We start from the raw sequence: 26,237 nt of genomic DNA on the forward strand, positions 1-26,237 counted from the left end.
ACTGATGTCAAGTAAAACATTGCGCAGTGGTGTTTGCATCACTTAAGATCTCTGTGCTTTCCACAATCTATAAACCCCTGCCATATCGTGTTTTATCACACAACAGGCTTTCCACAGTGTCATGCGACAAGAATTCCCCTTCTTCAGAGGATCCCAGGGAGTCTTCAAAGACTTTAATCAGCCTTCTCCACATATTAAAGAAAGATAGGATTAAGTCGGTGTGCTTATGCTTTTTGTGTAGGCAAAGACATAAACATCTCCAAGTTACAGATGAACAGAAAGATAGTCTCAAAACATTAAAGCAGGAGAAGCTGAGGAATTAAGATACTTTGCTCGACAGGTATGCAGAGGCTGGCATGCCAAACACATGGAATCAAAGCTGACAGAGAAGGGTAGAGTGACTCACATAAACAAGGCACTTGACTTTGTCACCCAGCTCTTCCAAAACAGCAAGCACAGTCTGAAAAGTACCTAAGAAAAATTGAGGCCACAAACACACAGAGCAATATGATGCTTTTTTAATCAGGTTTTCAATCACAATGTAATTTTTTCCCACCAACACACTCAAACACAGACATTTAAAAATTATTTGTCTACAAAGAGGAATGAAATGATTTAAACAGCTCCAGTAAATTCTGAGCAAATCTCTTCTGATCTTCTCCTTGGGAGTCCACTCAGCCCACATATAAATTTTGTTTGCTTCTATTTCACAAGACAAGAAGGGACTGGGTTGTAGATAACCTTCTGTTCAAGCTCAGCATATCTTTTCAGAAGTGGACAATAGAGCTAAAAAGGAAAAAAGAAATAAATATGTCTCATTAAAAAATTAGATTTTTAAATTACACTGCAGTTAAAAACCATCATCAGATATGAAAAATGCTGCATGTTCACAGGTACCTGAAGGTTTGGGCTGGTTTTTCCCCAGTTAGCTCATGAAAATGCTGCAGAGTTTTCCCTCTTTAAATGTCACAGTCCTTTTAACCATCACCTTTACAGCTTAATTTTATGACACGCACAGGTTGTTCTTATTGTGACTGCATTCTTGCTCTAAGCAGAAGTCATTACTTCCAGCAGAAGCAGCTCAGCTAAAGTCACCTCTCCCAGTGTGACATGCCCCCTCAGTAATAGCTGTGCTAATCACCCAGGCAGAACTCCTGTCCTTGCCTCCCTCCACTGCCCCAGGATGGATCAGTGCATCTGTCCCCTCCTCCTCTGCCTCACTAATCACCCCACTGCTACCCTCCAGCACAGTCAGACAGGTCCTCCTTAGCCAATGTGCTGACCAGGGCCTTTAAAATGCACTTCATTCTCCCTCTTGGACTCCTCTACCTGTTTGAGCTGCTTCTCTCCTTCACATCTTTCACAGCCACAACCTTTCCCATCCATAATTTGCTCTGTGGCCATGTTCCTCACTCCCCGATTCCAGGCCCAGGGGGACAAATGCAGGCCCAGCTGCTATCCACAACTACACAGAGTATCTGAGTAGCTTTTTCGTATTTCCCTAGCTAGAATTTTCCAGGAGGTTTAGATCCAGTGTTGATACAACCATAAAAAGAAGAATCAAGACTCAAATGTATTCAAAACCCCACACTCAAACATGTCCTGTGCTTTTGGATACGGGTGAGATCTATTACATAGCAGAAATCCTGAATAAATCTCTACTCTGGCTCCAATCAAAAACTGTACTTCACCTAGATCTTGGAGATGCACCTTTCTCCTTATCTCCTATCTCTGATGTTAACTGTCCCTCTAATAAAATCAGTACTTTGACAAGCCACACCAGGACAGCTTCGCACATTTGCTGGCTCGAGCACAAAGGGACTGCCAGGAGCCAGTGTAGGGTCTGGTACAGGCTCGAGCAGTCCTTAGGAGGATGCCATAAGGTCATATCCCTGCCACAGGGAATCCTAGAGGCTGCCAGTCTGGTCTACAAGCCCTCTGCACTGACTCATAATCAAGGCAGCCTCGCTCCTGGCTCCAGGTTCAGAGAGGTTATAGAGCCATAATGAATCATACCCAGCAAACTGAATTACTGCTCTCATCAGTAAGCCAGATCTAGCATTTCAATGCATTTTATCCTTTTCAGGACAGCCAACAACTGTGTGTGTACATGCATGAAAAATCAGGAGGAGAATTTTTAAGGTATAAACGATGGGGATGCAGTAGGAGTCCAGGTTGTTTCTGTGCAGGTCTCTGTACTGCAGGTCCTGTGGTAGCCTTAGTGTCTGTAACAGCCACACCTTAACAGATAAGAAAAGAAATCACAAAGTTTTCTCATCTAGGAAACACAAAATAGTGGGGTTTTGTTCTGTCTTTCAACTGATGGCAAAACACCCAGTTTCTATGTTTCCCTCCTCCTGAATGATAGTTTAAGCCTGACCAGTGAAAACTGGATTTTTGTCTTCATTCCCATTTCCACCTTCCACAACAGCAGGTGGAAGTGACCTAATGGACACATTCTGCAGAAGGAAGTGGTTTTTACCAACTCCTATCTTTTTACAAACCAGATGTTATAGAAGTTAAAGAACATTTCTACAACAGATTAAATATATGAAGGGGTAGAAGAGAAGGAGCATGCACAGCAACTGGAAAGAGTCACTGTTTGTTAGCTAAGGCATCATAAAATGGTTTTTAAAGCCATCTCACACTGGCTGAGTCCTACAGTGTTTTCCACTGATTAAAGCAGAGAATCCTACTCACTCCTGCCTCTGCAACAGACTCATTCAGTGACCCCAGGCCAGGCATCTAACATGTGTGTGCCCCACATCCTCTTCTCCACAGGACAGTGATGCTGAGATCCTGGAGGTTTATGCAGATTTATGGGGTTAGAAAATAAAATGCACCACTATTATGAAATGTCACATTACTCAGCATGGTATTTTTAACTAACTACATGAGGGCCTGGAGGGCTCAGAGAAGCACAGATTATATATATATATCCTTTTCATGTTCCCAAAAATATTATTGCTCCCATTTCTGGTAAATATGCACTTCAGAGTAAACAAAACATTGAGCAGGCAACTATGGCTATACTGGGAACATCAGTATTTCAAACAAAACCAGCTCCTCTATTCACTGAAGCATCTGTAATGAAGACTGGCTATTTCTTACTTCACTATTCTGTAAATTTGATAAACCCTAAGTGCTTCTCAGCAAAGATTCAGCACAGCAAAGCTGCACTGGTAAGTGAGCTCAGGCACTGAGAAAGCAGGCTCCCTATTACTTGCCCATCAGTATTTTTACAAAATACACACAACGCATTTACCAGAAGGCTGGGAAGTATTATTGTTAATATGTCACTCTAAATTAAAATGTGTCAAAATAAATGAACAACCACATTTACTGACACAGTTTCTTTTCCTGTTTATTGGACTTAAGCACTTAGCTTACTAATTGAGGAAATTCAGGCATTTGCAATAAGCTTCTCAGCCATTAGTGTAAATGAATCCTGCATTATGGACCATATGAAAAAAAATTGCAAACAAATAATTAAGAATATTTCCTGTACTCTATTCCTGTTCTTTGGGGTAAAAAGCTGCACAGCTCAGAGGGATAAGCAAAGCCTTTAATTCCTCCTCCTCAGGGAATTTGGCTGTAATACCACCAGTACATCATAGCTGATAAGTGCAGTAGTACCTCAAGCTTTTCACAAGCAGTATTTTTCATGACAGCTGAGGTTTGGGGCCGAAGCAGTGCAGCTCCCACGAAACACAGAGAAGAAAAGCCAAACAGCACGAGCCCAGAGCATGGCCTGAGTGTCCACTCAGGTGTGTCTGTGGAAGATGATGCTCCATGTCTGTCACGACTGAAGTGCCTGCACAGAACCTTGGGCAACTCCCCCTGTGCAGTTCCAGGAGTCTCTTTCCTGAGGCAATTATATAGATGTATTTTTATAATTGGGGTCCAAAGGGAATAAAGGACTCTCAATAATGCATAAAAACCAAGGACATAAATTCCCTCTCTGTCATAGCCTCAAACCTAATCTATCAAACCATGATATTTAACAAAAGTAATTACATGTATCACAACACAAACCTTATTATTGTCCATAATTTAATTGTCCTTGCTTAATTATGGCCCTTTCTCCAGTTTATCTTTACACCCTACTCCACAACATCAAGAGTATGCTGACTGCTTCATTTACAAACCCTCAACTTCTCTCCTGGGACAATTTGGTCACATTCTGACAGTCCCACAACTATCCAAAGAAAATACTAATGATAAATAATACATTATAACAGAGATTAATTTAACCTGCCCTCTCTGAAAAATGCATTCATACAACGCTACCTTGTTCTCTAGAACAAATAAAATGTGCCATCCTGATACTACATCTCACCACAGTACCAGCCTATGTACCCAACAGGGCTTTTACAGTTTACATTGTGCCTACAACCTTCTAAGAGCAAAACCAGCTACAAATTATTACTACAAGTGACCATCCACAGGGATCCTCCTATCTCCTGCAACGCTCCATTAGCCAATCACTGGAGCAATTCAAAATTTACAAATTACAAAGATGATGCTGATGATTATCTAATTTTAATCTACCTGAGTACATTTAATCTACCCTGAATAGATTAAAATTAATCAGTCTCTCACAAACACTTGCTACTTTTGAAAGGTTCCTTTTTTTTAAACCAAAGTCAAAATACTCATAGAGATTTGCTTAAGAAATCAAGAGTTGTTTTATTTTTCAAATCATAGCAGTTGTTCACCTTTCTTAACAGAGAAAGAATAGTCATAAAGCAGAGACAATGAAACAGTGTTTTGAAACACTCTGAAGACTTGTCCAAGGAACCACACCTGAAACAATTACATTCTCTACTTCAGATATCCATTCTGCAAGCCTATCTTAATCAGTTTAATAGGTTAAAAAAATTATTGGCTACACAAATCACCTTAATCAAACTTCTATCAATACCTATTATATTTTTTGTGGTTGCATTATTATTACTTACTCGGCACTAAACTACCAACCCAAACCAATTCTAGAAAGCAACCTCCCTCCTCCAAAATCTAACTCAACAAAATAGAATTATTTTAAATCAATAAATAGGTCATTATAACCTTCCTGGGTAATAGGGTCACTTCTATAAATCCACCCACTTACAAGGCAATTCGCCAAAGTCAAGGAAACCTGTTAGGTTTACATTTTCCCTTCCTGAATTTTTGCAAGATTAATACACCTCAGCAGAGTCAATAATGCAATCAAAAATCACACATCCAGAGGCAGTGAGCTGCTCTATGCCTTCTCCCTACAAAGTCCCACAGGACAATATCACAACCAATCTGGCGCTATGTCACAGGCACACGGCTTCTATAAACACAAGTGACCAACTCCCAGACAATCATGTTCTCTCTCATGTTTTATTTTTGCTTAATTAACCAACTAGCCAACCATCCCTGTTTTAATAGATTACTAAAATAGATCTGAATTCTAATGCTGGAATAACAGATTATTTCTGTCTGTTAACATATATTTATTGCTCTAGAATCTCTTGGTTATTTTTGTCATGCTTAGTGGTTCTGATTAATCTTTTTCCTCGGGGGAGAGAGGAGGCCCCAGAGAGGTGAGATGACTCTTTAATTTTTGCTATTCTGAAAAAAAAGGAAGAAGGATTCATCAAATTAACCCACAGATGACTGACTTGAGCTGGTTGAGTGAATGACCATGGACTATCACCACAGTGATTTCCACCAGAACACCTCATGACCTGTTTGGGTATTGACAGAATTAGAAAAAAGCTCAGATTAATACCCATATCCTACAAAAAATACTGGGAAATCAGGTCCAGCTAACAGACTGGGGTCATACCCACAGAGAGGGATTCATCCTCTTTGAAACAGTCTCTTCAAGGCAGGATGGTCTGCCACAGGACAAAGTCACATTGTTGCCAGGCAAGTTGGAACTTTTGAGACTTCAGTTTCCACTAACTACTGATTCATTGCCCACCACAAGCTCTATGTTCCCCATCTTGTGACTTTATTCTATTTTACCAGCCCATCAGTTTAATTGAACCAGAAGAGCTGCTTTGTGCGCCCTGCCCTTGCTTTTTAAAATCACATTCATTATCACAAATGATCCCTCAGAAATCAAAGAAACGCTTTTTGCATTTTTGGTTCCTGGAAACCCCTACTGCGGGCATAGGCCTTGGCAATGAAGGAGAAGCTACATCAAACTGTCGCATTCGACCTCTGTCTATAGGAGGTTTTCCTCTCTCCAATGATCTAACACATGTTGTCTCCAACCTATACCAGGAAGAAAGGATGAAACCAGAGCAGATTGCTGTGTTATGACCTGTTTTTTATCCACCCTGCCAAGATCTAGCTGTAGCCGTCCAAAAAATGTAAAGAAGTGGTTGGGGGAATTTCACATTGGTGAGCCAGACTCTTTCAGAAGAGCTCCTCAGCAAGACAGGACTTAACCTCAGGATGACTTTGAAGTTTATAAAAAGAACTATCATTTAAGTGAAAGGCTCTAACCTCAACAGAATGAAATTGGATGGACAGGGAGATGCAGCTCTGCATAAAACAGAATCAAACTGACTCATTGCATTATGAATTTTTATTGCACTGTTCATGCTAACACAGTGTATTACTGACAGGCCCTCTGGCTTTCTGCAGTTTCACAGCCATGAAACTAGCCAGGGAATCCACCATCAACTGCAAAATTATAAGGCAGGAAGAAAAAGAAATGGTGTGGAATATGTAATTGCAAGAAGCTGCTTTTAATGGAATGAAGCTGGAAAGCTAAGCTAAAGAGTAGGAATGGTTATTCCTTCCCATGCTGTTTGGCCACTACTTCCCTGTCATTCGCTCCTATCTACTGGGGCAACAATTCACTACTGTACATCATTTAAAACCAATGAAAAGATGTGCAAGGAGAGCCAGGACTAACCATGTGGAAAAGGAAAGTATTGAGAAGGAGATAATTAACTCTTTTAGCTTCCAGGCCATTTTATGCAGACAGCAAAATAGAAAGAGGTAGATGAATTCCCTGGCAATCTCTCCAGTCAGGTTTGCTTGGCCCCTGCAGGGGTACAAGGTGCTTGCAAGGCCCCTGTGAGTGACAGCTGTATTCCCTGCCCTTGATTTTTACAGCTGAAGCAGCACCAGGGGGTCAAAAGCAGGTCTCTGAGCTCTCCCCACCTCCACCCCAGCCAGGCTGGCAGCTTTTGAGCACACAGCATTTTGGGGGGGAACAGGGCAGCAACGTGAGGTTGAATCAGACACAAGGGAGCTGCTCCTGTGGTGTGTTCCCTGCAGAGAGCTTCCGCTGCAACACACGTGGCATAGGCCACTGCTGTTAATTATTTTATCTTTTAAAATGAGGGGGGAAGGTTGAGTAAATGAGATCAGATCAATCAAGTTTAAATTATTCAATGTCTTAATATTTCTGAAGGGGACTTCTATTCGATTACTGAGCTCCTCCATCTCAGTTAATAATTAAATAATATGCTGGCAGGCACAATACAGCATGATCATTTCTATTATTACTCATGATGATATCTGGTGCTCCTCTACACATGTAGCTGGGAGTTAGTAGTTTTGGCAGATCATTAATTTCCCAGTTTAAATAAAAGCTTTAAAACCTTGTTGCCTGTAGTTAGGGCACATCCAAATCTCATAAATGGTGGAGTGTGTAAGGCTGTGCTGATGTAAAAGAAGTTTTTGCACAGCTGAAGACCTTGGTGAGATTCACCTTTGTTATTTAAACATGTTCTCTAGGAATCTTGCTATATTGTATTGTTTATTTATTACTCCGTGTTATATTTCAAAAGCCCCTGTAAACTAAAGCCTTTGGCTGCGAGTGAGACGTGCAGGGCTGCACTGGAGAGCCTGAGACAATGATTCCTTCCTGGGTTTTACAAGGGCTGGAATCCCATCGTTACCAACAATGAGTATCTCGTCTGCTTTGTCTACGTGGGCCATAAGGCACAAGCCTCACCTTCAGACGTGCTGAAATTCACAGGATGGGCACAGCACCAAAGACCTGTGCCTACTGAACCCTCCCAGCTGGCATGTTTTCCAAGTGGGAGCTACCAGTGATTATATACAATTGCTGAACACTGTTTACAATCAGACAGGAAGGATTTTTGGAGATGTTTTCCAATAAGCCAGAAAGCACAGTCACCACCCCTCTTTCCATGCTGCTTGCTGCAAACAAGTCCAGACTATTTTGTCAAGGCTATCAGTTACAACCTGACTGACCTGTATCCAAATTCAACCTATTTTATAACTTTTTCTATCCTTAAGGAAGAGATTTTGCTCTCTGGTCATGCCCTGTTAGGAAAATTCACTCTCACAGACCTGGATGGTGGGATCAGATTATTCCAGTGATTATCATCATTACAACACCAAAGATCTCCCAAAATCAAATCTGTCTTCACAACAAGGAATAAGAGTTGTGTAACCAAATTTTTCCTAAACTCATCCATTTTACTAGAATAATTAGCAAACCACTACCTTTTGAAGCAGACAAGAAATGAAAACAAAAATGGTATTCCCAAGCTTGCTCACCTCCTCAGCCCCTGGGGTGGGTGTAACAGCCAATCTGGGCTCCGCTGCTAATTTCACAACATCAGCCAAGGACACATTCCTCCCATCTACAAGTCCTGCAATGAGAATCACAATCTTGATCAATGCAAAAAAACACGATGAGGGATGTGCCTTGACTCCCTAGCAAATTAATACATTATATTGATCTTCCCTGGTCAGGTCAGCATTCAGGATTGAAGGATAAATGGCAGAATATCTTACATTCCTATGAGCTAGCCTGGGAAGCGGGGACTCTGTGATTGAGTTTTTGCCAATCACTCAATTCATACCCTGGGGAATAGGTAAGCAGCAGAAATGCTACTCAACAATATCAGTAATTATTTATAGTTACAACAATACAGTAAACAGCAGTGAAAATATGTGGAAGCAAGGGATTCAAGGACAAAATGTGACTAAACATAAAAATGAAGAGAAGTGAAAACACTTTCAAGAAAATATAGTACAAATTTTTAAATATATTTATATGTAAGGAAGCAGAATAATAGGGGAGTTCTGCTACCACAGCATTTTGCTTTGTGAGCAAATCACAGCATTTCAGGAGCTCCCAGTACACCTGCTAAGAACCCCAGGCTAACTGTGAAACACCCCAGATGCACATTGTAATATTATTAAAGAGCCCTTGCCATCAGTATTTAATTTATATTAGTAAGTCCTCACTTTTCCTCAATTCCTTTGCCTGGCCAAGAGGGAGGTAGCTGAAGGCATCAGTCAAAAATGCCATTTAGGAACACACACAGCAAACCCCCTGGGGCTTGGCTGGCAGAGGACATGAGCTGAGGAGTCCCTCCATCAGCACAGCATCTGAAATCCTCGCTCAAACGCTCTGTCAGCCAAGCCTCCACATCTCATATGCCAAACTGGCAGAGGGAATACACATCTCCCACACACACAAAATATCCACACAAACTTTAATGATGGCTCCACATTTCACATGCATTCAAGGACAAAAAATTTGCCTGCAGCATTAGGTGCCGGGAGGCTTCTGAAGCAGTAGGCAAAGTTTGAGTATAAAGAAAAATAGTGTGGAAACTCGACCCATAAGGTGCAAAAATGGTTTCATTGTAGCTTCAAATATACAGATAATCCAAGTGTTTCCACTGTCCTGCAAAAGCCTACCTGGCCTGACAGAACCCTTGTGCCTTTTCTGGAAATAAAGAGGAGAGCATGCTGTGTGCATTAAACACACCAACCCAAGTTTTGGCTGTGCAATCTTCTGTGCTGTTTTCAAATGCAAGACAGCATATAGTCTTTAGATGCTATAATGTGACAGCAGAATTTGCTTCTAAAATTAAAACTTGGCTGATTTCTTCTGATGGCTGATGCTATCCTTTCCATGCTTGTTGCAATCCCACGAACTTGTAAAGAAGTTAGCCATGAACTTGTAGAGAAGTTACCCATGTCTTACATGAACCTTTAGAGAAGATACCCTGGTCTTAAAGCCCAAATCCTAAAGCTTCTAATAAAAAAGACCTGAGGCTAACTAAAGATGACCTAAACAAGGATTTCCACACTCCTTGAATTGTTTAGCTGTAAGATATTAGAAACCATTTAAAAATACATGAATAAAATTTCATGGTTGGGATTCAAGTCTTAAATAGCTGACAGCCCACTCTCAACACACACCTGCATGCATTAATTATGTTAATAAGTTAATTAACATATAAAACCTGGTGCTTGGACTGTTGTTTCACAGTAGGTGAAGCAAAATGACTGGTGAACCTAAAAGTATCCCAAGATTTATGCTTTTACAAGAAAAAATGCATGGAGCCCAGGATGCCATGCATGTCCCTCAACTTGATGTTTAAAAGCTGGAAGATATAAATGTAAGTTTAATACTGGCCAGCAGTATTACTGGTCCTGTTGTCCCTGCCCTCATAGATCTTCTTTGTGGGATCAACTTTTTGTTTGGCTTGGTGATTTCAGCAACCCAGTTTACAGCCCAGTCCACAAACCAGGGCAGCAGGCTACGCCAGGACCTTCAGTTTGCTGTATTCCTCCATGGATGTAGCAACTCAATATGTGAGGGTCCTAGACCTTCCCTGGACAGTACCAACATTTCCCACACCCCATCCCTTGGCTGAGAAGCAGCCACCAGGCTTGGAATTATGATGTCAATGATATTCTCTGACCTAATCCAAGTGTACTAAGAGCAAAATCCCTCTTTGACCTGTGGGACCTTCCAGTCAGACGCGCACAGCGTTACTCCCCCCTCATGTTCAGCAGCGTTAATCCCAAGTATTAACCAAGTGAAATTAAATTCCCTGACTGCTCACAAGTGTCTCCTGGCAGCCTTACCATGGATTGCTCTGTAAGCACTTCCCAGACAAGCAGAGTTGGCGGTGTCGATGGTGAACACGGGTGCGCTGAACACATCAGACAGGACCTGAGGAGCATCAAAGCATCCATGAAACACAAAGGGAAAAGAAATCCTCCATCACTGCTCAGGAAAACAAGCAGCTGTCCCAAGGCCCAGTCAAGCACTCAGGAACCCGTGGAAAGAAGCACTGCAGACAACAATGAGGCCTGAACTTGTCACACAACAGGGTATTGGTAATTCTGAGCTAGAGAGGTGACTGCAGCCAGAAAATGAAGTCCCATTTCTCTCCAGATCTCTTGGTTACAAGCTCAGAGGAGACTGGGTTCAAGTGTCATCCCTCAAAAGCTCACACAATCAGCCCATGCTAAAGGCTTACATCACGGCAAGGAGACCTGCTCAGGAACCCACAACTGGAGCCTGTTTTCTTCCATCGTGTTATGGCTGATTCAAGTGGGAAGGAAGGAGAGAAGAACCAGTCATAACTCCTCAGTTCTCAGCTTGGATAAAAATAAACCTCCAGCAATATGAAGGCCTGCTAAACCTTTCTTCTTCATCTCCACCATTCCCATCCTATTAGGATCAGCAGGGAGAATGACACAGGAGCTGATTACATAGTGTCTAAATTTATCAGTTTTCCTATTTTTAAGGGAACCTTAGCTATGAAGATATATTGAGACACTTGGCTTGAGTAATAGAAATAAAATTTTACAGGCAAAGAATTTATTATGGTATCCAACAGATACTAAAGTTATTCGACCACACATTGTTCTGCACTGAAATCAACACCATCAGCACCTCACATCCACTGAGTACATGTGCTCTTCCCCACAGTTTAGGTTTAGAAAAACAATACAGAAGGGGGGAAATTAAGACATATTTGGATAGGGACATAGGAGGTTCAATAACTCCTTTCCAATAACTTTGTCAACAAATGCTTTCCATTTTGGTTTCATCACTTCTAGGACTGCAGGTGCCCCTCAGGCTGAGCAATGCAAGAAGCAGGCAACAATTCAGATAAAACTTGTGCTAGTTTTATTACTTTTGCCAAAGGAAAAAGTGTCACACCTGACTTAAATCCATGCAATTGAGTCTAAAATAAGACCAGAATGTCCAGCATTCCAAACTATTTGGATTAGTGCAAGATAACCCTGACCCTGGAATTTATAACCCTGCTGCTGATGTACCCCAGGGCTTCATAAAAGATGACTAAAAAGTACAATCCATATCACCTATAGAAATATATAGTATGTGAAATTTCTAAAGGATTTTTCTTTCTCTGAAGTTTTGTGGAGAATCTTCAAATCAAAACCTTTGAAAATCACTGATTTTCACAATTTAAATGAAAGTAGCTGTTTGCTAACTAGAACCCAATGAAAGCCTGAGCTTATACACTTAAGTCACTCTCTTCTAGTAAGACAGACAAGTCAAGATTGGCTGATTTCATTTGCAAGCAAGCATTGAGCAACACATGAGCTTCAATGCTAGAGGACAAATGAAAAATTAATCATGGTTGTCTATTAAAAAGTCCTCTGGAAATTATACGGTCACAGAGCTCTAGTCCCACTGCCCATCCTGCCAGCCAACGCTACCACCTTGTTTCAACACATTTCCCACCTGCATCTTTACCTCATCTCTAGTAGGCATTTCTTGTCTTAAGTTTAAATTGTCCTTTTGGACAACAATTTTTTGTTTTTTCATCTCTGCAGAGCCTCATACAATGCAGCTCTACACTGATTGCTAAAAAGTGCTGTAATACTACAAATAACATTTTAACAATTTAACAAATAACTTTTTTTTACCACAATTCTAAAATAAAAATTATTCTAAGTCCATATATTTAATAAGTCATTTGGAACTGTGGTATCACTCACAAATAATTTTAAAGGACACTGTTAGAGGTTCTACTGCTTAAGATATTTCACTGTATTCCATGTGGTCATTAATCAAGCACCACATATGTTATAAAAAGCTTACTGGAACTGTGAAGAAAGCTGCTCTACTAAATTTTTTTAACAGATTTTCCTGTTTCCTTTGTGGTGTAAAATATAGGAGTTACTGAACGTTGATTAATTAAATGATAGTCTTTTGTAGCCCTGGAACAAATTATCCAAAATTGACCATGATAAGGGTGGAAGCTGTTATTCTTTATGCAACTGATATGGTTTCTGAGGTTTTGATTAAATTAAAAAGAAAGATCCAATTAACCAGTGATTGAATTAAATGAATGACACTGTATTGATCATATTATTTTAAGGCACTTCTAATGAGTTTTAAAACAGCTGAATTGTTATACGTGAAGAGCAGGCACCCCAGCCACCACTCTCCCAACCCCATGATTTTTCAGCTGTGGATGTTACCAAATTATGTATTTTAAGAACATTCATTTCTCTGCCTCCATTCCACAGCAAGGAGATCCTCCTGGCACCCAAACTGGAAGTACAGCTTTAAAAACAAACTCATCTGTGAATCCAATCTTTCCTGATGTACCCTCAGCAGAATTACTCCTGTAAGGACCAATGTTTTAAGCAATTAACCAATCAGTTAATTTTCCAATGTCACATTCTTAGGCAAAGTAACCAAAGCAGGTGAAGAGAAGTGACATCTGCAGGCAAAACATGCCAAATTTGCTGCTCCTCAATCAGCTGTACAACCAGCAGTTACACACACATGTGGTTTAGATGCCTTAGGAGAAAACAGCCTTTTGCTTTTTTGCTCTTCGATCTCCATTTAATCCAGCTCAGGCTTTGTGGAGCAGAGAATTGACTGCAATTGTCAAAGAGAATGGTGTGCAGCTGAGGCTGGCCTCGACTCTCTGGAGCTGATGGGAAGGGATTGGAATCCCCAGAAAACATTTCACCCTGTGTTCACTATCACCAGTGATAAGATCTGGCCCAAGATTTGGACTCCTGGTGTACATGTCTACCTCCAGGTCAGTGTTGGAGCCTGTGATTAAAGGGGAGCTTGTCAAGGCAGCCCTTGGAGCCCAGAAAGCTCCTCAGATCACCCAGAGGGAGACAATTACATTTGTTAAGTTAAAACACCATCCGTTTTCCTCTGCATTGCAACAGACGGGATCTCCCCTGACTATTACAGGGTTGACAGATCGTAAACAGACATCACATCACAGGTGACTGGATTTGGGCAGGATGAATCCCAATCCAGATGTCTCGCTCTGTGTTGTTGAAAGCCAGGTGAGAGGCCTCTCTCCATTTGTGAGCAAGGCTTTGCCAAGTCTCAGTGGGCAGAAACAGAGAGCAAACGGTTCTCTGTTCTCCAGAAGATGGATGAAGGATCTTACCCAGGCTGGATGTGCAGCAACAGCAGCAAAAGAGGAGGTTGGGAAGAGAGAGGAACGACCATACAAAAGTGTAGCTTCCTCCCAGTATATGATATGATGCTAATAAGTAACACAAGGACAGGGGATTGAGGTTTGCATGAGGGTGTTAGTTAGTTTGTTTGGTTTTTTGTTTCTTTGTTTCTTTGTGGTTGGGTTTTTGCAGGGTTTAACAACAGTGTAACTCCCCTTCAGTTTAAAGCAGCCAATGGCTCAACTTTGACCTGAATGATAAAAAAAAAAAATCTCAGGTATTATATAAGAAGTTTCTTCTTGATTTCTTTGCTGATTGATTTGATGTAAGTGATGAGACCTGGAAATCCCCAGTGCTTAAGGTACCCATTCATGAAACTAAAAAAACCTCTAAGTTCAATATAAAATTAGCACTGGGCTAAAGGTTTTCACACTAAACCTGAAGGAAAACCCCAAAGACCTGCAGCAGAGTCACAATTCCATATCCACACCTTCCTCTGCAGCTGCAGTGATTTGGATTTGGTACAGCAAAGTAAAAATGGAGATGTAACTGCAAGTTCAGTTCAGGATTTAATTTTCTACTTACCTGTAAGATCTTTTTATTGTGGGATGCACCACCAGTAGCCAAAATCCTTGTTCTAGGCACTGCAATGCAATAGAAAATACAAATCAGAGTGAAAGTGCATATGGTCAAGATTTGTACTACTGAACCAAGCAGTGAGAACAAGGAGGTGGGAGTCAGGGTTCTCTCTCTGCACCTCTAATTTACCTTCTGTAAAAAAGGAGATAACACTAATTACCCAATTTTCCAAGGCACATTAGAACACTTCCTTAGGAGAGACAACATAAATATTGCAGATCTATTATTATTATTATAGTGCTATCAATGTCAGGGAGATTTGCAAAGGAGATACACAGTACGAAAGGCAGTGTTATTATATTACAGCTCTGGCTTGAGGTCAGATTAGTTTGGCTCATAGCTGTATATATACAAACTGACAGATAACCTTTAAAATCAGCAGTATTTTCCAAACTTATCTCCTCATGACGTTCACAGTCAGAGTTCTCTGAAACCTGGGCAATCCCTATGCGCTTGAATGACAACAAAGTGTGTCAAAAGGCAATTAGAGATGGTCTAAATCACTTCACTAAAACAAAAAATATCTGAATCTTCATCCACTGCAAACCCATATCTTTGGGGGAGTTAAAAAAAATACCCTGTGTTCTTTAGGCTTAAAGAAACCCATCCTTTCTTCTACATTCCTGAATGTCTGCCGTGTGCCTCATCATCTAGTTGTGTGCATGTTCCTCTGGAGCATGGCATGCAACAAGCCACACATGAATCCATAATCACAATTCAGCAAGGCATTATGAACATAAATAGTCCAAACAGTCTCACTGAAGTTCTTCAAAGGCTTAAAACAAAATAAATGCATAAACACTTTGATATCATACATTTTAAAAAAATCTAAACATTTAATTACCCTGATTTATGACAATAATAAATGATACCATCATGTATACCCCCCCAAAAGGGAAATTTCACTGTAGTTATTGTTTTGTTATCTTAACTTCCTTTTTAATAAAAGCTAAAGATAATTTATTTCTCACAAGGCAAAGTTGGGCAACTTACACTGATGCCCTAAACAACTTATTGTCATTTATCCTTTCAAGTATCTTAATGACGAAAGCCCCGAAGACAGAATTATAAATAATCAGAAGATGCAGCTCCCCAAACCATTTCCAGAACCCCATCTGGGTACTCAGGTGGAGCCCAAGACCCAGACAAAGCATTGCATGGGGGACCCTATTTTACTGATAAATTCAATTTTATTTTCCTCTTTGGAGGATATTCAGTGATGCACAAATTGGGTTTTAAAAGCCATTAGGATCTCTGTCAATGTCAGCAAACAAATAAAACAAACAGCAGAGTGATTCCTCAGGGAAAACAAGTTTCAATTATACCAACACAGAGTGACAGATTCCTGCCAAGATTATCACAACAACATAATAGCACAGAAACCAGTGAAAAATAACTAGTAAGCCTCTGTTCCTAGAAACCAAACTGAACTCTAAATGATTTGCCTGGTAGTCACAATTCTGTCTTGCTAAACCTTGTTGTGAATATAAATTCTTGCGGAACTACCACATCCGACGTGAAAACACCACATTTCAGAGACAGCCAGCAAGACAAAATGAGAAACAAACACACTGGGTACACTTTCCAGCAGTTCAAACCAAAGAATAAGGCAGGCCTGCTCTCCAGTGCCTCTGGAAAGGGGCCAAACCCACTGCTGGGCTTCCACCACCAGGAAAGAACAGTGGACAACATAAAAGTGCCAAAGCCCAACAGCAACCACCCCTGTGAGAACAGCAAACACATCTTAGCTCAGCTGCTTCCTGTACTTCCATCTGCATGCCAGCTCTCTGTCTCAGGGCTTCTGCTCCACAACTTCCCAAATGTTTTCATTTGGAATCCAGGAATGGATGGGAGAGTTCTTGCTAAGTCAGAACATTCAGGTTTCGGCTACATTATCAATTCATGCCATAACTGTAATTCAAGCCACTTCTATACCAGTAAGTTATCAGAAAAGTAGGTGTGAATTTACAGTGCATTTGCTATTCTATACAAACCACACACAAGTATGCATTTACCCCACCATTACTTGAGTCAGGTGTATTCCAAGAGGCCAAACCATATCTCAGGTCTAAAAGTGTTTGATTTATGCTGACTATTAAGTGTTTGATAAATGCTGATTATCTGCACACCCGCCTTAATCCAGACTAATTCTTTTGTAACAAAATACTAAGAAGTATTTCAGAATATACCTAACCTACTTGATCAAAGAAACTAACCTAATTTACACTGTGAAGTTTCTGCTGTTGGTTAGACAGCTCAAGTTCTAAATTGGATCCACTCATGAGTACAAACACACACAGACACACAGTAAAAGCACCCAAAACCCTATGCTGAAGCTACATGAAGGGCAAAACCATTAATTCCCTTTCACTCTGAGTAATTAGGATGGCTCACTTCACCAAAACACATCCCAGCAGGTTACAGCCAAGTGAACTTTAACCATCACTGTGGGATGATTGACTCTGAGCTGCTGTACAGGTGGGACTGATCCATCCAGGCCAAATGGAAGCAAAATCTCAGGTGAATGTGGTACTCTGCTAGTGGCCAGAGCAGAGACAACAGCATCCCTTGTTGAGTTTCCATCACTTCTTCCAGACAAGGATTAGGTCCCAAAAGAACTACTCGAATTTGATGAATTTTAGGTTTACTTCTTATTTCAGTCTCTCTCCAGAGAATGAGGAAAATGCATTGATCACTGATTCCAGGGATTGTCTTTTTAATGCCAATATTGTGTGCTTTACTGAACAGTGGACATTTGCTCTGAGATGTGTAATTGGATACATCTTATAAATAAATAAAGCAAGCCCATCATTTATGCATAAAAGGCATTAACAGAGACATTGTTCATCCATCACCAGCAGTGTTCTCAGCCAGCTGTGTTTGAATCTGTCAGAAGCTACCATCCATCCCCTACAGCACTGCACAAAGAGAACTTCACAGTGATACTTAAAAAAAACCAACAACTGTAGCAAACATAATTCATGAATTCAATTCCTTGACAGTTGAGAGAAACAGATTTAAACATCTTTTAATCAAAAGCTCCCTGCATAGTACCTAACCAACCAGTTTATTTGCTTCTTATTGAAAAACTAATTATTTTTTAGAGAGCTGATGCTGAATTTTAACCCTATCTAGAAAGGGTTTGCAGCTGCATATGGCACAGTGTTGTTCTGCCAGATGCACATCTTCTGGAGATCTATTCCCTTCTGTGGAACACGGTGATTGACCTGAAAAAATAGAGTTAAAATAATGATTCTCACTGGACAGGAGGAGGGAGGAAGACCCAAGTAAAGAAGTTTGTTTATGTGGGAAGTCTGAGCAAAAGGCACTTTCCCACACAAGGCTTAGAAGGCAACACACTCTGTGCACGTTACTATGCACACAAAAATACTCATTGTGCTTTCCACAGAGATTCAGCAAGAACTGAGTGATGTTAAAGTTCATCTCCTGTCTCTTGCTTTCAGCCAAAATATTGCTTTCATTAAAAGGTACATAGGAAAAAGAAAAAAAATCTGTCACTGAGAAAAGAGGGAAATGACGATTATGTATGTTAAGCATTGTCAGTGGTCCCAAAAAGACTGGAGGCCTGCATCATGGTATATTTACAAACACATAACTAATGCCTTCCCAGAAAATGAAGCAATGTAAGAAGATTCAGATCAAAAGTGGAGGGAAAACCGAAGATTTTATAAAGAGCAGGCTCAAAGAGCATTGCTCAAGTGGATTCAGCAAGTGGGACACTGGAACCAGTAACACAGGATGAGTCTTTCCTGAGCAGTCTGACATCCCTTCTGATGGCATTGGCACATAACTGCACTGGGGTGGCCTCACCTCAAGGCCTGTGAGCAGGTTTGGATGGTACAATATAAGAAGGGTATAAAGCTATTAGAGAGTGTCCAAAGAAAAGGCAATGAAGAGGATGAAGGGCCTTGATGAGAAGCCATGTGATGAGCAGCTGAGGACACTTGGTCTGTTCAGCTGGAGAAGAGGAGACTGAGGGGAGACCTCACTGCAGTTGCAACTTCCTCATAAGCGGCAGAGGAGGGGCAGGCATCGATCTCTTCTCTGTGGTGACCAGTGACAGGATCTGAGGGAACGGCCTGAAGCTGTGGCAGGGGAGGTTTAGGTTGGATGTTAGAAAAAGATTTTTCACCCAGAGGGTGGTTGGGCACTGAACAGGCTCCCCAGGGCAGTGGTCACAGCATGAAACCTGACAGAGCTCAAGAAGCATTTGAACAATGCTCTCAGACACATGGTGGAATTCTTGGGGATGGTCATTTACAGGGCCAGGAGCTGGACTCGATGATCCTTATGGGTCCCTTCCAACTGAGAGCATTCTATGATTCTATGATGATAAACATAGCACCAAGCAGAAGGTTAACACTGATAATTATCACCAAAAGTCTTCTGCCACATCGTTCATGCAAGGAGACTGGAGGTAGAAATTCAGCTTTCTCTTCTACCAGGAGTGGGTCAGATCAGACTGGTAACAGATCCAGATGCTGAAATAGGTGGGATGACTCCTGACCTAAGGGCTTTTGGATCTGGCTGCATTTCAACCAAACAGAAACAGTAAGTCTGTGTCAGTAAAAAATTTTGCTGGTTCATGAACCTCAAAGTCCAAAACCAGAATTTGACCTTCCATTTTGAAGCTGAAAATTCTTCAACTTCTTAATCTAAATTTTGTGTCCTACCCACAGCCCTGATTTGCACCCCAAACTCCAGGCACTCTCTGACTTTCAATCCTCTTAAAAGACAGTTCCAAGAATTCATCCAAACAGCTTCATAACGTCTTTCTCATCACAACTGAATCCATAAATAAAACAGAACAATAGAACATGTATTCAAAAAGCAGCTGATTATGCACATGAACCCACGCCAGTTACAAGCATGATTGCAAATAACTGCAATTTACAATTTGCAAGCAACAAGAAAAGTATCAGCCCCTCCTTTATTTCTCTGATTAACTTCAAACACTATAATTTCAAAAAAAAAAGTATTTGCTAGCTTTCCATTCAAGAAAAAGAAACCAAACCGAACCAAAACAAAAATATATGGTTATTTTGTCCCATTTATCAAACAAGTGTTCCAAAATCATCCTCCTTGCTTATTAACTCTTCCAAAATTCATACTAATTTTCTTTATTCATATAAAGACACTGAAATTTAACTCCTGCTATGGTAAAAGATTTCTCTTCTCTAAATCCTTTAAAATATGGCCTTTTATGTCCCTGAGAGTTCTAGGATTGGGTCCTAAACAATATCTACGTGAATGAGGCAAAAGTAATGGAAACTGGAATACACCTATTTTCTCCTTTTTCTATTTTTTTTTTTTTTATTTAGACAAATACAACTGCCCAAGTAAAAGCCATCCAGAAACTATTTTTTAGAAGTGTTTCTGACTTTCACTTTGAAACATCAGCTAATTACTGACAAAAGCAAGCCAGGTTTGCCATAGAGGATGGTTGCTTTCTAACTGGCAAGTGAAGAAGTTTTCATATATTTTGTAACATGCTTTATTTTCACTGAGGGTTGCTCAAATGTTTCTCAGAAATTTTCCAGACACAAAATTTAGTCTTATTTTTTAAATTCAGTGCCTGGGGAAGAAAAACAACTTTTACAGATAGAATTGATCATCACCCTCTGAGGCCACGGTAGTACAGCTACCATTAAATCAGCTGTAATTCAACAGAGGGGGAAAAAAAGCTTTGATTTTCTCAGCAGCAATGACAAATATGCCTAATATTCTCAACATTTATGCTACTTACATACATAAAGTCTCTACAATGATGTGGGGGAGACCAGGCATGATTCTTCTTGCTCACACTGCTGGAAGGCAAGAATAACACCACTAAAATGAGCAGAGGAGCAACAACGAAGTTGAAACAGAGTAGGAACAGTATAGCAACCAAGGCTCATGTGGCACTGATAGTCACAGGCCACCTTATGTTCTCAAGAAATTGATCTTCATGAAGATGCCAAATTTGGCTTTCCTACGACCTTGTTTCAATCAAGACAAAACTTAGGTAATTTGGTGTCTTCAAGCTTCAGGTTCTGAAATACTAACTGAAAATCCTCTTAGTCTTGGTCAGTTCAGAGATTAATTTAAAATTTAATGTTGACTCAAAGCATTCTCCTTCTTGATGGATTTCAGGAAGAAATAAACAAAGAAAAACATGCACATAAATTATCTCCTAACAGCAGTTTAAATTACTGCAGATCACCCCAAAAAAATACACACAGCCCAAGAGGTTCCACAGAAGAAACAAAATCTACTCAAGATACAATTCAACTTAATTGACTTCAGGAGAATTATACTGCAGGGAAAACTTTGGTTCATGAGTGGTAAAGAGTTCTTTGGGAACAAGCAGATCAATAGTCATAACACTGTTATAACATATACATTGACACGCTCGCAACAAGGCCTCTGAAATATTTGCAATTCTTGTAGAAATACTGCAGAGCTGCAATTGCTTATCAAGTCACAGTGATTTTTTAATTTTTTTTTTTTTTAGACCCAGATCTCTATTTGACAGAATATTATAATGAAACCTGGGACAAATTCCAAAGGTAAGGTATTAAAAAAAAAAAAATCCACAACTCAGCACTAGAGCTTACAGCAAGGCGGGGGGGGGGGGGGGGGGGAAAGCAGCAGATTAAGACCAATAATTTTTGCAGATAAAGGTTGAATATTTTTCTGAAGCTTTTAAGGAAAGAGATAGAAGAAAGATGGAGGAGTTGGAACTAGATGATCTTTAAGGTCACTTCCAACCCAAGCCTTTCTGTGATTCTATAAACACTTAAAATCTTTGGTCAACACTGCAAATGTATTGGGGAGAAGCCCTCTCCTGAAGACAATATTACTAGAAGTAATTTAATGAACCTTGCTGTCTCTTGCTTGTCTAATTTCTACATTCTGAATCAATTCATTAAAGAAAAAGTAAGTAATATATTGCATGAAGTAGTAAGATAAAAAGGATTCATGCACCAATGTAACTGCTTACATCAGGTTTATATTTTTTATTTTTTGGAAACTCAGTTTTCCTCTTCTGTTACCCAAAGTTTGGATATTATAAAAACTGTGTGTTGGGGAAAAATACTAATAACCACGAAAACTTTTCTGCAGTTGTTCAAACATCTACAAAGTAGCCAAAGCTCCAATTAAAGGCTTAACCTAACAAAGAACAACCTGCTTTGATTTACCCTATGCTGCCACAATTAATTCACAGACTCTTGGCAACACCTCTATCTTTACCTTCCACTTCAGAATTCCTGTTGTTCAGCAAATGAACAAGAAATCTGGAACCAATGTGACAAATTCGCTGATTCTCAAAAAATGTTCTGAAGCAGGTGGTACCAGTCTGCAAACAAAACCTAGAGAAGATCCAAACCAGGCATTTGAAATCTGGCCATCTCATCCAGTGTTTTAATAACCTACCTACAGACAGCTCCAAAACAGTAAAAGATCAGAGTGGACCATTTGCCAAAATGAGATCACACAACTTCCACACAACGATCCCAGAGCCCAGATCTGTAATTGCTGAACTACAGTGACCTCAGAAAGACACAGAACCTCAGCTAAAGTGACTGAGAATTTACTGTGTCTACTGGCTGTTTTCATTTTTAATACCTTTAAATAGTTGCACTCTTCCCATAATTTATATATTTATTCTTTAAACTTCTAGTCACTTGATCTTTGTGGCTTTAGCCTTCCAGTTAAAACATTATTATTAAAATTAGGTTTCTCCTTCACATGTTGGCACTTTACAGACCACAATTAAATTACGTCTTGTATTTCTTCTTGGTAAGCTAAGGATATTAAGTTCTGCCACTCATTAAAGGGCATAATTTCAAGACCACAAACCACGGATGCTTAGTGCTCCTGGTCTAATATCACTGCCTTGCAGAAATGTCTTCACCTCTGAAACCACTATCAAAATAAAGAGCAGAGTTGGTAAGAGCACTAAAAATGTCTGTCCCAGAAGTGTCTGACACTGCATGTTGTCAGTTTGCCTATCCAGCTATTTACCAGTTTATAAAAACTCCTGATAAATCACAGAGAACATTTCACTGGAAAACTGCCTGGGAGAATTTTGGAGAGAATGCTCCAGCTCTGAATGTCTGTAGCTCCAACAGGCACACACTCTGCAGTGCCATGTAAGAGGAGGTCAGGTGTCCTGTGGTTTCCATCACAGGGAGCCCAAGGTTTTGGAGAGCTCTGCACTGAGCTACATTCCAGTGCCTCTAGCAACCCTGACAATTCCTGCTGCTCAGTTCCCAGATGAAGGCGACACATTCACCCAGAGACAGGAACATGCAAGATATTCCCAAAAAATAGTTTTAATCAAAAGGTCACTGCTACCTTAGGCATTCTCCATGGACTAAAACCAATTTTTTTACAATGTGTTCTGTAGGCAGCATTGCAGCACAGCCCAGTATCTCAAAATATTCTGACACATGAAGGACTTGTGCTTGAAACTCAGCAAAATACACACCCTCCCATGCCTATCACAACTCTGATGCGTATAAGTACCACATGTGGCTTTACAGATCACACATCAGTAAATAATGCTTGTTACTGAGTTATTTAGGAACACAAAAAACACTGTTTCATTTTTTAACAAAGATTTGTCCTCATACAACAATATTCAGCCTTGCAAATCTTCTAAGGGAAATAGAAAATGACACTGGCAAATCAACACATGACACCATCCATCGAAGGTTAAAACGAGAAAAGCAAGGAAGGGGATAAATGAGCCACCCAAGGTCACACAAAATCAGAAGAACAACCAAGAATAGAACAAAGGCCTCTTCATTACTTAGATCACAAATGCATTCAATTCTGCATTAGTTAATCTGCAGAGTATGAGCATCAGTAGCAAGACATGTCCACAGGAGAAAATATAATAATAATGAGCTGCAAGTTCAGCATTACCTAAAGCCATGGGATATAATTAAAAGGCACAGGATGAAAATGACCTGACCTTGAATGCCACTCAAGTGACAAGAGGAAAGAACATGTTATCAAGTATTTTGATTCTAGAGAAACCCAAAGCACAACAAACATGGGGGGGGAAATCAGTTTGGAATCTAGATTTGCAAAGCAGATCTCTACCAGATCTCAGGTCTGCTCTGCTTCCCTCCACACCAGCCTTTGTGTCTTAGCAGCAGCAGCAATAAAAGCCTCTGGAAATGCAACAGAAAACAGTCAAGCCCAAGCAATATTTTATTTTAGCAAAGGATAAGCTGGATAAAAAACAGAAAAGAACTTCCAAAACGAGGCAATTTGGGTGTTTTCTTCAAACATTTTTTCAAAAGAATTATTACAACTGTTTTGGCATCCACAAATATTGCCTGTAGCTTTTCATCTCCTAGTCTAGGAAGACTGGTTTGTGTTCATTCCGTGCTGTTGAAGAATTTTTCTTCTTGATTTTTCTCTTTCATACCTCCTACTCCTCTCAAAAGAAATAACCTACAGGTTGATAAGTACTTCACAAGAATAAAATTAATTGATAGAAGGGTGTAACTGCTCACCAAACACTAGCTGAGGTAGCAGAAAATCTGTTTACTTTGTTTGTTCAGTTAAGTTCCCTATATCAAGAAGAGAAGAAAATAAATTGAGGAGGCAACATTTTTCTCCCCTAAAAACTATACCAGACCTACTCACAGGAAAAAATCACGCTGACCTGCTCTGTGTGACTGTGCTGAGTTATTTCACTCCTCTAAACTCATTCCTTCTGTACCTAAAGAACACAGCACTGGGGACCACTTGTACCAGTTGGGTCTCTGAGCACCACTAAAGCCTTCTGTTATTAATAAACCTCTTCCTGTCCAAGTGGATTATTTATAAATGAATTATATGACCTCTGGCAGGCTAGAACCAAACAGAGAATACAGTTTGTTTCCCTTAAACTGAAAAACAAAGGCTATGGAAAGATGAATAGAGAGAAGCAATTAATATTTCCTAATAATTGTCATGGTGAATGGGAGAACTGCTACATTTCTCAGGGTTTCTGCACAGAAAGGTTCCAGGTAACTATTCATTCACGGGGCTGGGTTCATGTAAATCAGATGTTGTTGCCAAGCAACTAAAGGTGCTAAGGAATGAAATACAGTCTGCAGAAACCTAATAGCCTGGAGAGAAAAAGGACTACAATCTGAGATTTATGGCATATATAAAAAGAAAAGAGTCATTCTCCCACACACAAAGAACACAGATACTTTATTATAAATGTCCTTAGCATGTTTTTCTAAGGCATAATTAAGCAATAAAATTCCCACTACACCCCAAATCAAACAGGTAAATTCTTTTTTTTTTTTTAATGTTTTGCTCATTAAGCTCTCTAGAAATAGATGTTGAGAAATTAAATACCAAGACAAAAGGTCAAATTTAACCCAAAGATCTTTCTTTTGCCCAAGAAAAGTGTTAGGTATACAGACAGCACTGGAACTGCCAATCAGCTTTACACTTTACCTTCTTATGTTTTTATACCATGCTCATTAACATTGCATCTGATCATCAGAAATTCTCTTTAAGCTTATTAAGATTTTAAAATATTTTTAGCAAGTTAATTAGAATACATTAACAGAGCTCATCTGTGTTCACCCATCATGCATATTTTATTTTATTCAGGCAAATTGCTTTTAAATGAAATATTAGATCTACGAAGGGTACACTGTTGGGTACTGAACAATACAACCCCTCAGTACAAACACAGGCTTCCACACATTAATAGCTTCATGCCACTGAAAAGTGGGAACTTTCTGATACCAAAGGGCTCTTTAATTCCTATTGTTATTACAATCCCCTGCAGCTGACTTGTGCATACACGGACCTGGTGTATCATCCTAATACCTGAACCATCCTTTGTTGCCCTCATGTTCCCATACAACCCATAAAAGTTAAAGATTCAGAGTCCATTGCAAGGGGAACCAAAGGTCCAGCTAAGGAGAAGGAAAGAACACTTTCAGCCCCTCACACCGTAATTCAAAGACTTTTACAAATTCACGTCTGGTGGGTTTGTTTTTCTCCTGCTGATGGTGTCTGAGGATATCACTTGATCTAAAGGCAGGAGCCCAATTAGAAGCTCTGGCATGGTGTGGCACAGGTTTCTGACAGGCAGGGGTGCACATGGATTCAGCAGAACAACAAGAACAGCTCACAAAGGATAAACCTGAAATACCCTTTGCTTTAGTGATCATCATAAATGCCTCCCTCTAATGTGCACTCAGTGTCACCAAGTATAATTAAATAATAATTTCTGAGGAAAAAGGAGACAACAAAAATTACCTTGGTATATTTCTGGCATGCCACTTGCAGAATTTCACTCTAGTCAGATGAAGTCCATCACTGGCCACTGAAACTTAACTAAAACGCTACTAATATAAGATGTTCCTCAAACTCCTGAAATA

General features: G+C 40.0%; 1 protein-coding gene across 1 annotated transcript in view; it reads right to left on the reverse strand.

Annotated features, from left to right (window-relative positions):
- Positions 1 to 655: 655 nt before the first annotated feature.
- XYLB (xylulokinase) overlaps positions 656 to 26,237 on the reverse strand; it is a gene marked incomplete at its 5' end in the record, with an annotated part of 82,293 nt that continues 56,711 nt past the window's right edge. Inside the window, 4 exons of the mRNA XM_082296029.1 lie at positions 656 to 786; positions 8,524 to 8,618; positions 10,858 to 10,945; positions 14,773 to 14,831. Of these exons, the coding sequence (XP_082152155.1) occupies positions 703 to 786; positions 8,524 to 8,618; positions 10,858 to 10,945; positions 14,773 to 14,831 (326 nt within the window). The 3' untranslated portion in view covers positions 656 to 702. The remainder of the gene's footprint in view (positions 787 to 8,523; positions 8,619 to 10,857; positions 10,946 to 14,772; positions 14,832 to 26,237) is intronic.

This window comes from Coloeus monedula (assembly GCF_965178545.1).
Source record: "Coloeus monedula genome assembly, chromosome: 1".
Lineage (NCBI taxonomy): Eukaryota > Metazoa > Chordata > Aves > Passeriformes > Corvidae > Coloeus > Coloeus monedula.